The 15,084-nt window shown below is 43.7% G+C and overlaps 1 protein-coding gene across 1 annotated transcript in view; it reads right to left on the bottom strand.

Annotated features, from left to right (window-relative positions):
- The window catches only part of LOC112260015 (regulator of G-protein signaling 12-like), a gene marked incomplete at its 5' end in the record, with an annotated part of 69,945 nt that overhangs the window by 23,342 nt on the left and 31,519 nt on the right, over window positions 1-15,084 (bottom strand). The window contains 8 exon segments of the mRNA XM_024434794.2: window positions 1,128-1,328; window positions 1,734-1,831; window positions 2,323-2,476; window positions 2,853-3,026; window positions 3,551-3,694; window positions 3,917-4,009; window positions 4,425-4,597; window positions 8,926-8,947. Of these exon segments, the coding sequence (XP_024290562.2) occupies window positions 1,128-1,328; window positions 1,734-1,831; window positions 2,323-2,476; window positions 2,853-3,026; window positions 3,551-3,694; window positions 3,917-4,009; window positions 4,425-4,597; window positions 8,926-8,947 (1,059 nt within the window).

Raw genomic sequence — 15,084 nt, 5'->3', positions numbered from 1 at the left:
CAACCGTAAGGCTCTCCAGAGGGTAGTGAGGTCTGCACAACGCATCACCGGGGGCAAACTACCTGCCCTCCAGGACACCTACACCACCCGATGCTACAGGAAGGCCATAAAGATCATCAAGGACATCAACCACCCGAGCCACTGCCTGTTCACCCCGCTGCCATCCAGAAGGCGAGGTCAGTACAGGTGCATCAAAGCTGGGACCGAGAGACTGAAAAACAGCTTCTATCTCAAGGCCATCAGACTGTTAAACAGCCACCACTAACATTGAGTGGCTACTGCCAACACACTGTCAATGACACTGACTCTACTCCAGCCACTTTAATCATGGGAATTGATGGGAAATGATGTAAATATATCACTAGCCACTTTAAACAATGCTACCTTATATAATGTTACTTACCCTACATTGTTCATCTCATATGCATACGTTGATACTGTACTCTATATCATCGATTGCATCCTTATGTAATACATGTATCACTAGCCACTTTAACTATGCCACTTGGTTTACATACTTATCTCATATGTATATACTGTACTCGATATCATCTACTGTATCTTGCCTATGCTGCTCTGTACCATCACTCATTCATATATCCTTATGTACATATTCTTTATCCCCTTACACTGTGTATGACAGTAGTTTTTTTTGGAATTGTTAGTTAGATTACTTGCTCGTTATTACTGCATTGTCGGAACTAGAAGCACAAGCATTTCGCTACACTCGCATTAACATCTGCTAACCATGTGTATGTGACAAATAAAATTTGATTTGATTTGATTTTGATTTGTATTTTAACAGCAACAGTTTCAACCTAGAAAGATACGTAAGAGAGTTTTTAATGGGGGAAAATAAACATGAATATATTTTTAGATGGATATTTAATTTCATTGTTATTTGTTTTTGTCTATATTGCATTTGTTTTAGGCATAAGGGCAATGAAATGTACTGATATTTATATATAGTTGCATATTTTCCTAAGCTTGGGTCCCAGGAAAAACACAGAATTTCTAATTTGGGTCCCAGGCTGAAAAAGTTTCAGAACCCCTGCTCTACATCCACATTGAGATGCACAGTAAGGGAAACAGTAACTGTGCTGGGAACCATCGTGAGTTTGACTCACCTTCTCTCCTCCCACCAGGAAGAGGTCTACGGCAGCCATGTTGATGCGGAGGCTCTGACAGAGGTCCCGGAGAACCTCCCTGATGGTGGCCCCCGGCCGCAGGGTCACAGAGGAACACGAGCCGTCCGGCAGGGTCATGCTGCAGATCTTGGAGCACTCCCTTACCCTCTCCCACACCGGCACCGAGTGACGATTGTCCCCCTGCATGGGAATACCATGACAAACCACAGTCAGAGATGATAGAACTCAACGGAAGCAAGAGAAAATACCAAGAGCTAAAACTGCAACCACAACAGTGTCTCTATGTTTTGTATGTAGTGTTTGATGTTCGACCTGCCTGCAAACCAAATTTCCCTGTGGGATAATAAAAACAAAATTGAACGTCTGAACCTTGAAATGAAACCCCTTCAACTCATGTAACATACAGTATAACAACTGTAACCATCCAGACAAAGGTATACCCAAATCCCTTGTTAAGCAGAATTTCTGCAAACATGCCACAAAACTAACAGAGTCAGGATCTGTGTAACTGATGCTCCTACTACAGAACTATCTTGGTTCCGTGTTGCCATGGTGACCTGGCCTGGCCTTGCAGCAGGATCTTACCTCGGTTTTGCCCGTTGAACAGGAAGTGGCCAGCTCCAGACTAGCACCCGAGGACAAGGAACCCTGTGATTCCCTCCGACCGTTGCTGCCCCAGGAATCTACCCAACAGAAGAAGGACAGTGAGGCCACAGTTAGGATACAACTCATTCCACAATTAATATCCATGCATCATCACACCACAACTACACATAAAACTCACTGACTTCTAAACTTGAAATATTGTTAATCATCAGGTATCTGATGGAAGGGCCACAGGAGGAATGTATATGGTTGCGGTCACTGACAAGGGTGGAGAGCTTTAGATTAGTGAGGAATGGGGGCTGAGGTCGGGTCAGGTCACATTAAGGGAGAAGGAACAGTTTATTACCAACATCACTTAACTTCCTGCCTATCAATAACAAATGTAAAGCACATAATGCAGTGCTGTGTGTTGCCCGACCAAAGACCTACCACCATAATGCATGACAGAAAGCTTTATGCCAATATTGAAATCCAACACAAGAAGTTTCCTCACGGGGGGGAAAGGTATTTGAATTGAATACATAGGATTAACTCCTTATGACTTATTCTATGACTGAGAGTTGCTCACCAATGTTGATTTCTCCAATGTCCTTTTTCTTGGGTCCCTTCCCAAAGCTCCGGTTCCGGGACCAAGAGAAGAAGATGCCCCGTTTCTTATGCTCATCGTGCTCGTCTCCGGGTTCCTCAGTCAGTGACCTCCCTGACTTCTGATTCCTGGCCTCCTATTGTACAACAAAACAACCAGTTCAAACAACCTGTGTAACACCTGGGTTGATACATGAGTGCATACCGTAGAAAGCCATTTGCCATGGAAAATATCTAGCAGCAGAAAATGTTTTCCAATGGAAATAGAGTTTCTTATTGGACAAGTTCATGTAGTGCCTCCTTGTTTTGGTCCGTTTTCTCCCGTTTGGTACCTTGTGAATACGACCCTGATGTTTTGAATACTAACAAACTAACAAACACATATACTGGCTACAACACAAAATGTGCATGTCACAGGCGAGTTACACAATCACCTAAAGTGGTTACTAAGACCATACCAGATGCCCTTATGCTGTTATGGCTGTTATGGTTACTATGGTACAAGGCGGGTACCTTATTCGGTGTGGAGTGGCCGGAGCTGGCACTGTGCTTGGAGGGAGCGGGGCTACAGGGGATCTGGTAAGGGTCGGGTAATGGTCGTCCCTCCACCTCGGCCAGCATGCACTCCTGGTACAGGCCAGACTTGAGGAACCTGGAGTAGCTGTCAAACTTCATCAGGTTGAAGATCTACAGAAAACAATAGGGAGAGAAAATGATCTTGTCTTGTGAAGGGTCTCAATTGTTTATGAAAGGTGTTATGACATATGTCATAACAGCTATGATTCGGTCACGTTTGTAACATTGTACAGACCTAAAACAACATTGTAAAGGCCTGAGAGTGTGTGTGGGGGGTGTATGCTAGTTTGTGTTTGGTCCTGAAGCACAATAGCCCTTTTGGAAACAGGCAGATGGTTGAAAAAAACGACACTGGGCATAAAACATTTTGTACTGGAGTAAAGCAGTAAAAGAACATTCACACATAGCACTGAATCATAACAATGCTCCAGCAGCGCAGCCCTGCAGTTGACACTGTGCTGCTCCTAGCTGTGTGTGTGTTCTTGGTTTTACTATCTTTGTGGGGACCGTAAAACAAGGAAAATTCAGACAAGTGGGAACATTTTGCTGGCCCACTCAAGGAAATGGGCTATTTTAGGCTTGGGTTAGGGGTTAATGTTAGGGTATAACATATAGTAGGCAGTTGGTCCTCTCACCTGTAACTGCTGAGCCTTGAACATGTTTGGACATGGGGAGGTGAGGACGTCATCAGCCAGTTGGGCCTGACTGTCGATGTTGACCGGCGTGGTAGCCTTACTGGACAGGAAGCTGTTGTAAATCTCCCCCGCCCTCTGGGATAACTGGGGAGGAGAGGAAGAGGTTTTATAAACACACACAACCATGACATAACCCAGTGATATAAAGGGGAATGGTTTTTAACTTTAAGCCATGATCATCAACCCTCACAACGGAGGGATTTTTCTATCCAGTCCATGACAACTAAAACCAATATGGACTTCTGAACTGGACTAGATAGGAAAGTATAGTTTGGTCTTGGTGTTGAGTAAGAGGAATAAGCTTACCTGCTTTTTGTCTGTTGCAGGTACCTGACTGAAGTATTCACAGGCCTGCCAGAACAAGATATTCTCCTCACTGAATTCCTTTTTGAGGAATTCCTGCGGAGACACAAGCCACAGCTTTATCACACTTGCAATAAGCCTGGAAAATGTTATGGTTGTGTTGATTGGCTATATAGTTAACTATTGCTTCTATTCCACAGAAGATAATGTTTTCATGTCTAATTAGATTCATATTGATTTAATCCAACAGAATGGACAATCAGAGAGTTAACTGTAACATTTCATAACATGCAAACTAAAACTCAATTTCCCAGTTGTTGATTAGCTGTAAAGCGTACTGCTAATTCTATCCTACAGAACACGTTTGGATGCCTGAGGTAGACGAGTATTGATTTCAGCTAACAAATTGAGAATGAGAGAGATAATTAACTGTCCATTTCGTTGAATTTCAGATCACATAACTAAACTAAAACTCCCAGTAACACTAAAATGTGTTCTTTACTGTACGTACTGAGAAGTAGCAGACGCCAATGGGGTCCTGGAGCAGGCGCTCGAAGCAGGCAGCCCAGCTGGCCACCCGGCGCTCTGACAGCCTCTTGTGGCTGCCGGCGCCGGGCAGACTGCTGTTGCTGTTCAGACTGCTCTGGCTGCAGCAGCCCTGGAGCTGCACACCACCACCATAGTCTGGAGAGAGAAAAGGGGTAGAAAAAATGGTTAGGATGTGTACCTAACTCACTAAAAGAGGCAATAATAAATCCTCTCCTGAAAAAGCCAAACCTTGACCCGGAACATTTAAAAACCTAAATCGGCCTATATCAAATTTCCCATTCCTCTCGTTAAAAAAAAAAGGTGTTGCTCAGCAACTCACTGCCTTTCTGAAGACGAATTCCTCAAGGTTCTGTTTAAGGACCACTATTGTTTTCACTATATACGCTACCTCTTGGTCATTCGGAAACACAATGTCAACTTCTATGCAGATGGCACACAGCCAGCTGTACATTTTAATGAAACATGGTAAAGCCCCAAAATTGCCTATCCTGGAAGCCTGTATCAGACATAAGGAAGTGGATAGCAAAACAGAGATGCTTGTTCTAGGTCCCAAGAAACAAAGAGATCTTCTGTTGAATCTGACAATTAATCTTAATGGTTGTACAGTCGTCTCAAAACTGTGAAGGACCTCGGCGTTACTCTGGACCCTGATCTCTCTTTTGAAGAACATATCAAGACCATTTCAAGGACAGCTTTTTTCCATCTACGTAACATTGCAAAAATCAGAAACTTTCTGTCCAAAAATGATGCAGAAAAATTTATCCATGCTTTTGTCACTTCAAGGTTAGACTACTGCAATGCTCTACTTTCCGGCTACCCGGATAAAGCACTAAATAAACTTCAGTTGGTGCTAAATACGGCTGCTAGAATCCTGACTAGAACCAAAAAATTTGATCATATTACTCCAGTGCTAGCCTCTCTACACTGGCTTCCTGTCAAAGCAAGGGCTGATTTCAAGGTTTTACTGCTAACCTACAAAGCATTACACGGGCTTGCTCCTACCTATCTCTCTGATTTGGTCCTGCCGTACATACCTACACGTACGCTACGGTCACAAGACGCAGGCCTCCTAATTGTCCCTAGAATTTCTAAGCAAACAGCTGGAGGCAGGGCTTTGTCCTATAGAGCTCCATTTTTATGGAACGGTCTGCCTACCCATGTCAGAGACGCAAACTCGGTCTCAACCTTTAAGTCCTTACTGAAGACTTATCTCTTCAGTTGGTCATATGATTGAGTGTAGTTTGGCCCAGGAGTGGGAAGGTGAACGGAAAGACTCTGGAGCAACGAACCGCCCTTGCTGTCTCTGCCTGGCCGGTTCCCCTCTTCCCACTGGGATTCTCTGCCTCTAACCCTATTACAGGGGCTGAGTCACTGGCTTACTGGGGCTCTCTCATGCCGTCCCTGGAAGGGGTGCGTCACCTGAGTGGGTTGATTCACGGATGTGGTCATCCTGTCTGGGTTGGCGCCCCCCCTTGGGTTGTGCCATGGCGGAGATCTTTGTGGGCTATACTCAGCCTTGTCTCAGGATGGTAAGTTGGTGGTTGAAGATATCCCTCTAGTGGTGTGGGGGCTGTGCTTTGGCAAAGTGGGTGGGGTTATATCCTTCCTGTTTGACCCTGTCTGGGGGTGTCCTCGGATGGGGCCACAGTGTCTCCTGACCCCTCCTGTCTCAGCCTCCAGTATTTATGCTGCAGTAGTTAATGTGTCGGGGGGCTGGGGTCAGTTTGTTATATCTGGAGTACCTCTCCTGTCCTATTCGGTGTCCTGTGTGAATCTAAGTGTGCATTCTCTAATTCTCTCTTTCTCTCTCGCTCTCTCGGAGGACCTGAGCCCTAGGACCATGCACCAGGACTACCTGACATGATGACTCCTTGCTGTCCCCAGTCCACCTGGCCGTGCTGCTGCTCCAGTTTCAACTGTTCTGCCTTATTATTATTCGACCATGCTGGTCATTTATGAACATTTGAACATCTTGGCCATGTTCTGTTATAATCTCCACCCGGCACAGCCAGAAGAGGACTGGCCACCCCACATATGCTCTCTCTAATTCTCTCTTTCTTTCTCTCTCTCGGAGGACCTGAGCCCTAGGACCATGCCCCAGGACTACCTGTCATGATGACTCCTTGCTGTCCCCAGTCCACCTGACCGTGCTGCTGCTCCAGTTTCAACTGTTCTGCCTTATTATTATACGACCATGCTGGTCATTTATGAACATTTGAACATCTTGGCCATGTTCTGTTATAATCTCCACCCGGCACAGCCAGAAGAGGACTGGCCACCCCACATAGCCCGGTTCCTCTCTAGGTTTCTTCCTAGGTTTTGGCCTTTCTAGGGAGTTTTTCCTAGCCAGCCACCTGCATTGCTTGCTGTTTGGGGTTTTAGGCTGGGTTTCTACACCTGCATTGCTATATAAATAAATTTGATTTTGCAAATGTTTTGTTTGGGGTTTTAGGCTGGGTTTCTGACTACTGCAGCACTTTGAGATATCAGCTGATGTACGAAGGGCTTCATAAATACATTTGATTGATTGATTGATTGATTGGTTAGGGGAAAAGGGGTTAGTGACAGTGACTGCTCTGACAACAACAGCCCTTATAGTGCTGTAACCCACCACCATTATATTGCACCCTGCCACCATCGTCTACAGCAGAGGTAATTCAGGGACACACACGGGGGCTTCATAAATACATTTGATTGATTGATTGATTGGTTAGGGGAAAAGGGGTTAGTGACAGTGACTGCTCTGACAACAACAGCCCTTATAGTGCTGTAACCCACCACCATTATATTGCACCCTGCCACCATCGTCTACAGCAGAGGTAATTCAGGGACACACACGGGGGGACATGATCACTATACTCTAAAAGTCGGGAGACGAGGCTATTACTCTAGATCTTTACAAACACCCAAAAGAAGGGAATAGCTTCGGAGCTGTGGAATCTAGACAACTAGGCCGAGTACTTCTAAGGACTCACAGTTAGTACTTGCTATCATGGCACCAGATGGCAATTTCATGGCTGTAAGTCCCACCAATCAGAGAAAGCACAATAGCAAAAACACAAAAGGAAGACTGCAGGGTATGTTACCAAAATGCCTTTGAATGGTCAATGTCAGACAAGACAAGTGTTCACGATCTGCCAAGGCTAACAACATTGAGGAATTTGAATAGCCTCTGTTGGGAGTTCTCTGAAAACACTACACTGAGAATAATCGAAGATGAATCCATAGCCTCCAGCACCAAGGTATCTAAGCATGCAGAAGCACAGGAGGAATTACAAATAGATGTAGTTTCAATTGAGGTTTATCAAGCAATGTTTCTTAATGCTATTGCAAATATTACATTACACGTTGGACACCAAATCATGACTGTTCGTGACTGACTACTTTACAATGCTGTGAGTAATGTCACGGCATGCAGTCTAACTATAGCATCTCATGCCTTTGTTAGCCAATTCACCCAGCTGAATCAGTACATGTGCCAACAGAGGCATAAAACAAGCTGATTTTGCAGATCATTACATCTAAAGACGCAAGAGTCGTATTTCATTTTCTATCGCGGCAATCAATTTGTCCCAGACACTTGTTTATATTTTTATTTCAACTCTGCCAATTGACCTCGGTGACATTATATTTGGTTTGGAGTTGACAAGATATTTGGTTTGGAGTTAGCTGTATTAGATTCGGGTGTTGGGAATATTGTGTTTGCCAGCAGAGAGAAAATATGGGGCCTGTGTTGCTTTGTTAATGAGATGGTTTTCAGGGTAAATAGCATAGGGTGTCTGAACCAAATACGGTAAGCAGCGGCAACGCCGAAGCGTCTGTGAAACGTCTGTGAAATGGGGAACAGACAGCAAACACCAAAGCCCAAACCCTAAAACCACTGCACAAGCGCCTTTTGTTAGTTGTAAATAAATAGGTTGACATTATATTCTGTGTGCCTGTTTTATTCAATAACTTACGAATTGCGTGTGGTGGAAAGTGTAATAAAAAAGAAACCGAAAACCGAGAAAGTCCCATTCTAAACAAATGCACACAAAAGTGACCATTATTGTTTTACAAAAGGGTCTACACTCTTAGAAAAAAGGTGCTATCTAGAACCAAAATGGGTTCTTTGGCTGTCCTCAAAGGATAACCACTCTTAGTTCCAGGTAGAACCCTTTTGGTCACAGGTAGAACCCTTTCCACATGGAACCCAAAAGAGTTCTACCTGGAACTAAGAGCCGCAGAACCCTTCTTGAAACCCTTTTTTTGTAAGAGTGTATGGCGGGACAAAATGTCCCATTTGGTCCGGGGCTTGTTTAGGAACTCTTAGTTGAACTTAATTTAAAACTAATTTAGTCAGTTAGTTACAGCTATTACATACAGCTGCAAACAACAAATCTATTTATTGTGTTTTGATATCACAGATAAAGTAGCTAAATGTCAGAATGGGTGTAATGAAAAGAAAAGATAAATGTACTCACCAGCATCTGAGGAAGCAGTCGACTGAAAGAGAACAGAGAGAGACATGAGTGAGAAGCTGCCCTCATGTCCTCCTCCTGCTCTGAGGCAAGGAACAACTGGAGCCTGAGAAACAGTGTCTCTCCAGACATCCCACCAGTGTGTGTGTGTGTGTGTGTGTGTGTGTGTGTGTGTTACTGCAAGGGGAGGGCCCCTGTTCTCTAATCAGGGGCCATTAATGTAGGGATGTGGGTGGACCAAGGGCCTCTGCACACACAGCTGTTCACACCCCAAGATCGTGGCCCGCCCCTCACCACAAACATTCACCACCTACGACTCACAAGTCTTGAACACACTAGAACATACTCAGAGAAAGAACGAGAGACACACACAGACAAACACACACACACTCTATTTCAAACACACAGACACAAAGACCAAGAAGTAGCACAATCCCTCTCGCTGGTGTCATGATCAGATCAGAAGTCATTATGAGGAGCCACAGAGGCCGTTGCTTGCCGTAATGGGCCACTTTTCTCATGCTAATTCAGGGGCTGAGTGGGCTATAAAGGGCTTTACAAGGCTGTAGGTCACAGAGTGAAGAGTCATTCCAACAAGGGTCTTCGGGAAAGACTCAACAATTGCATTTCACCAAAGTGTTGGTATTTGGCTGGCATATTTATTAGCATGATGCTCTCACACAACCAATGCCTGACTTGATTTTATATATTCACATGGCAAACAGAATTAGAAGCCATTGCTGGAAGGAGAATGTCAGAAAGCCAGCTATAGCTGTTAACATCAGTTTAGATAGAAAATAAAGATTTAGAGCAAAAAAATTACAATATTTTCACATGCCGCAAAGGAAATGAGTGGAGCATCATTCTTTCCAAGAACACTCTTTAAATCAGTGTGTTGGAGGATTCATTAAGAAAGAGAGTCTGATGCCCGATGAGCATTCGAGAAGCCACTTCAAATTGTGAATGTGCTGGGATATATGTCTAGACAGGGCACTTCCAGCAAGGCAAATGCTTGAGATAATTCAAGCACTGACTTTGGATTTCAATGGATTTCAACAATATTGTGGAATATAAATCAGATCTAGAGACTTGAAAGTTGAAATTGAAGAGATTTGAAAGTTGTCATCAACATAACATAAGCATTTCGATACACTCGCAATAACATCTGCAAACCATGTGTATGTGACCAATGACATTTGATTTGAAATTAATTAAAAATATTTCTATGCATTGGCCTAATTAGCAATGTTTTAAGTTAAAGGAGTGCATAATAAGATATCCTTTCTTTGTGGATCTACTATTGGCCACAGCTGGGAGTCATTTATGCATCTAAAATAACATTAATCAATGACTTGAGGAATATGACCAGACATATTTTGTACCTGCCCATTCCCAGTCAGTCAGTGGCTGGCTAATGTTGTTTGACCATGTTGGGATAAGGATCACCGTCATGTGCACCCATTGTGGTCCATTCCATTATGGGAGTGATGGTGACCACATGTAAATGTCGCATCAGTGTTTTCCCCCTCTCACAGAGGTGAAGAGAGTGTAGTCCAAAGAACCACAACATCTAGTCTTCACTCAACAACCACAAGGCTGCTGAACCAACCCCATACTGTCACATGGAATGACACTGGAGAGACGAAGCAGGTACGGCGAGTCAAACATTTAATATAGAACGGACATGGAACAGGAATGGCGTCAGCAAACGAGTAATACAGACAAAGAACAATCCTTGCAGCAGCAGGGAACAGAGCAATGGAACTGACAAATATAGGGGAGGAAATAAACAGGTGATGAATGAGTCCAGGTAAGTGCAATATTGCGGATGCGTATGATGAGGGAAGGCAGCTGTGTGTAGTAGATGGCAGGAGTGCGTGATGCAGGGCAGCTTGGCGCCCTCAAACGCCGGGTGGGAGGGGCGGGAGCGGGAGCAGACGTGACACATACAGCCTGGGCCTCTTCTGTGGTGGCTAGACCACATATAGTCAGGAGTCAAAGAGAGAGAAGATGAAGAGGTCAATAGAAAATGGAGGAAGAAAATGTAGAGAGCACCTGCTCAAAACGACTGTTGCTTCAGTAGTAGCATAAGCTCTTGCATCTAAACCCCCACCCTAAATACACAGTAGTCTCCAGAAATCATGTTTCATTCTAAACTAGACCGCCATCATCTATGACATATGTCTTGGCATGTTTGAACTCGTAAAAAGTCCCTACTGAAACCATGAAATTATACAGGGGAGTCACTAGAGTCGTAGCCTGTACAGACCTAGTAGTAGTTTGAGATTGGTGTTCAAAGAGTTGAGATGTCAGCCATATCCTGTTCTCGAGGATAATGAACTCCCTTCCCAAGCAATCTTTCACTCATGACGACTCATAGGAGAGCATGTCACAGTAAATCTCATCATGACACACTGCGGATGTTAGCCAACCTAATACATGCCCTTCTAAATTACTATGTGTCATATGAGAACTATTTCTGATGAATGAAAACATCAGGTCACGTCACAAGTCACGTCAGGTTGCCTATAACATCATGAAGGCTAAAGTTTTCGCCACACCTATTAAAGTTGTTACAGCTCTGTTGATTAATGAAACGGAGTGTGTGTGTGTGTGTGTGTGTCTGTGTGTGAGTGTTTAGCAGCCTACAGATGTTAATGAGACCACACATACACCTCAGTGTGTTTTCCAGCTCGTTATTGCTTCCACAGCAATACAGCCCTGTGAAGAGATCAAGTGAAGGCTGGCCACTTCTGTTGTCTCAACTGCTCTGCTCTCTTCCTCTGTTCACACCTTCAGTGACGCCCCGCAGACAAGCTCTATCCATGGGTGGCACTAGGCAGGACAAGCCTTGAGCATAATATCATTAGGAGCCAACAAAGGTCTTACAAAATAGACAAAGCTATGTTTCTAGCTACAATCCAGGCTTTAGTGATCCAACCCCAGCGGGTCCTAATCCACTATTTGGAAAAGACATGTTATGAGGTTTTCATATAGCCTAGGTGCTGGTAGAGAGCTCCAGGGGGTACAGATTATACAGGGATATCTCAAAAGTAATGTAGGCAATATCAGATAGTGCAATCCATTGAAGCATGACAAAGAAGATATAAAGACAAAGTGAAGAGCAAGACAGCCATGGGGGATGTAAAGAACATATCAGGTGCGACAACGTACAAGCCCAATCAGGTTAAGAGAAAGAAAAAAACTACTTTTCCAATGTAAGTATTAACATACAGTATGGTGGGCACAAGCTATGCATACATTTCCAACACTGATGAGGCTTTGTCCTAAACACCACACATTCAAATCACATCACACTTCTTGACTTGTTTAGGCATGCTCGTGTCCCTAGAACCGTGTTAAGAGAGATGAACTCTGTCGATCACACCAGTAGAGCCAGAGAGAGAAATGCCTTCACAGCCTTCACAGTTCCTCTCCCAAATCATAACTGTGGAAAGTAATGACTAAAGCAGCTGAGTCCTTCACCACCACCAGACAAAAGAGTGAAACTGTCCTATAAAGTTGTCAGAAGTTTACTTACAGTGTTGAAATACCAGGTTTTCTTGAAGGAGAGTCTCTTTTTGAGACTCATTATTCTCAGAGTCTGGTGTATGCTAACAGGCAGACAGATGTGTGTCTGAGCGCATACCTGAACACTCCCCACCCAAACGCTGCCACCATGTCTGTACAAGTCAGAGCGAGCCGGGGAAATGTGACGAGGTACCAGACAGGGGAAGCTCTGTTCCCCTATACTCCTGTGCTTTTTGTTACCGTGGCAATCCACACGAGCAATACAGTACAGCCTCTGCCACCATAGGGCGTTAGGGATTCAGATGAAATAACCCTCCCCCTCCTTTGTTTCCAGACACAGTATTCTATATTCATTGCTTCGTGAAGGCTGGAGTCACTGCTAAATTGAAACCAGATGAATGTTCAATCAGATTTAGTATTTATTAAAATCCTTACATTTCTGCTCCAGTTTATTTATCCTCATCAGGTTGCACCAGTCAGCTATAATTTGTCCCACCATAGCTATCAACTACAACTTCAAAATCAATGGACAATTGCTATAACCAAGAAAACAATGTATGATTTCATGAAAATAATCATGTCAACTATTTGACTGGTTCTACTAGAAGGAAAATACGTTTGCAAACCTTTGTCATTGGAGTCGGACTGAGTCGCATTTCTGCTGCTTTTTGGCAATCTCTGGGATCTGTCTGCAGATTGCTTTGGACCCACTCTATTTTCCTTAACATGGGTGGCCCATTCTGAGGGTTTCCCATAGCTAATGGACAAGCCTGATTGCATTTAATTCCTCTCTAAACACCCGTTGCCTCATGACCTGAAAGTGCAGTGTAATCGTGCTTTCACATGCAGTACTTCTTAACATGCAAGATTTTAGGGTGGATTTTATCCTGTCCTAGTGCTTTCAAACATGATCTATTATGGTCTACGCATTTTACTATTGTATTAGGATCCCCATTAGCTGCTGCTGATGCAGCTACTCTTCCTGCGAGTCTATTCATGTTTATCAGTAAGGGTCTTTTTCAAAAGAGTGAGGGCGAGAGAAGAGGGAAGAGAGAGATGGTGTGTATAATAATAAATAACATCTGACAAGCTGTAATTAGAATCTGGTGAAAATAGACAAAATTAGTCAGACCCTGATGAATAATCAGAATAAAAACAGCCCTCCTGACCTCTTGACTCTTTCACATCTTGGGGTAGGTTGGTGAGTTCATCTCAATTTAGCTCTGAGAATGTGTACAACTTCACACAACACAAACAAGCAGTAACCAATCAATATGTTCACGTAAAGCATCTCTTTAGATCTGCTCCTCATCCAACTGTCATGCTTACCAGTCTACCTTGCTGAATTAACTGGCTGTAAGAAGAAAGCCTTGCAGAAAATTGCCACACTTGATTACTGACATTTCCCAAAATGCCTTAGTCTGTCCCAACCATTGTCTTTTGGGTCCCAGGGCTTCTAATCATTAAACTGAATGCATTTTATGATGAGACTCCAAAAGTGGACTTAATGACACTGAGCCAACATTCCCCACAACCAGAGCCAAATCAATTACTCAAATATTTCCTTTCCTCCCTATATCCTCCCTGTATTCCTATGCAAAAAATGAACACTCCAATGTCAACGAGACCCAGGCAGCACTGGTCGAGTTCTAAACAAATCAATCTCAAATTGAAGAAGACAACTAATCTCTGCCTGCTATCTCATGGCAGACAACAAACTATGCCTCCAGAAAATAATTACAAGAGAAAGCCTTGGAAGACACTTCCTTTTGAGGGAGGGCAAGGACACAGCAACTGATAAGATGGAAGAGACATTTCTTCCCCAACCGAGTGAGGAGAAGAGAGAGAAGAGAGACTCCTCTGGCGATATGCAACCAACTGAAGAAACCCCCAGACAGAAAGACAGCCTTGTGTTGTGTTCTTTAGAGATTATGACTTGTGTCCAAAAATGATATTGGCGCGACAAAGCCACTGTAGGTCTGATACACACTGTGTATCATCAGCTCAGATGTGATGATGAGCTCATGAACGATGGTTAGATCGTTCACGATGGTTAGATCGTTCACGATGGTTAGATGACTGGCACCACAATGGTGGAACCAGCTTTCCCGATGCTAGGACAGCAGAGTCCCTGCCCATTTTTTAAAGACAGCATAAGTCTGTCTTTAAAAAAAATACATAAAAGAAAAAATTGCAATTGTCCTTTCCTACTAGCACCGACTTTTTACGATTGTGATACGTGCTTGTCTCACCTAGCTATCTTAAGATGAATGCATGAAGGGCCTTTTACTGTCATTTAAGATCTTTCTAAATTTGCATGTAAACGGCAACCAGAGCTGGTGTGTGTGGATGACGTGTGTGTGTGTGTGTGTACACAGTAGAGGGCGACCGATTAATTGGAATGGCCGATTAATTAGGGCCGATTTTAGGTTTTCATCACAACCGGAAGTCGGTATTTTTGGACACCGATTTGGCTGTTTCTTTTGTTGTTTTTTTACACCTTTATTTAACTAGGCAAGTCTGTTAAGAACACATTCCCATTTTCAATGATGGCCTAGGAACGGTGGGTTAACTGCCTTGTTCAGGGGCAGAACAACAGATTTTTACCTTGTCAGCTCGAGGATTCAATCT

The sequence above is a fragment of the Oncorhynchus tshawytscha genome, linkage group LG10 (assembly GCF_018296145.1).
Source record: "Oncorhynchus tshawytscha isolate Ot180627B linkage group LG10, Otsh_v2.0, whole genome shotgun sequence".
NCBI lineage: Eukaryota > Metazoa > Chordata > Actinopteri > Salmoniformes > Salmonidae > Oncorhynchus > Oncorhynchus tshawytscha.
The sequence above is the reverse complement of the archived record's forward strand: the minus strand, read 5'-3'. Positions and strand labels throughout refer to the sequence as shown.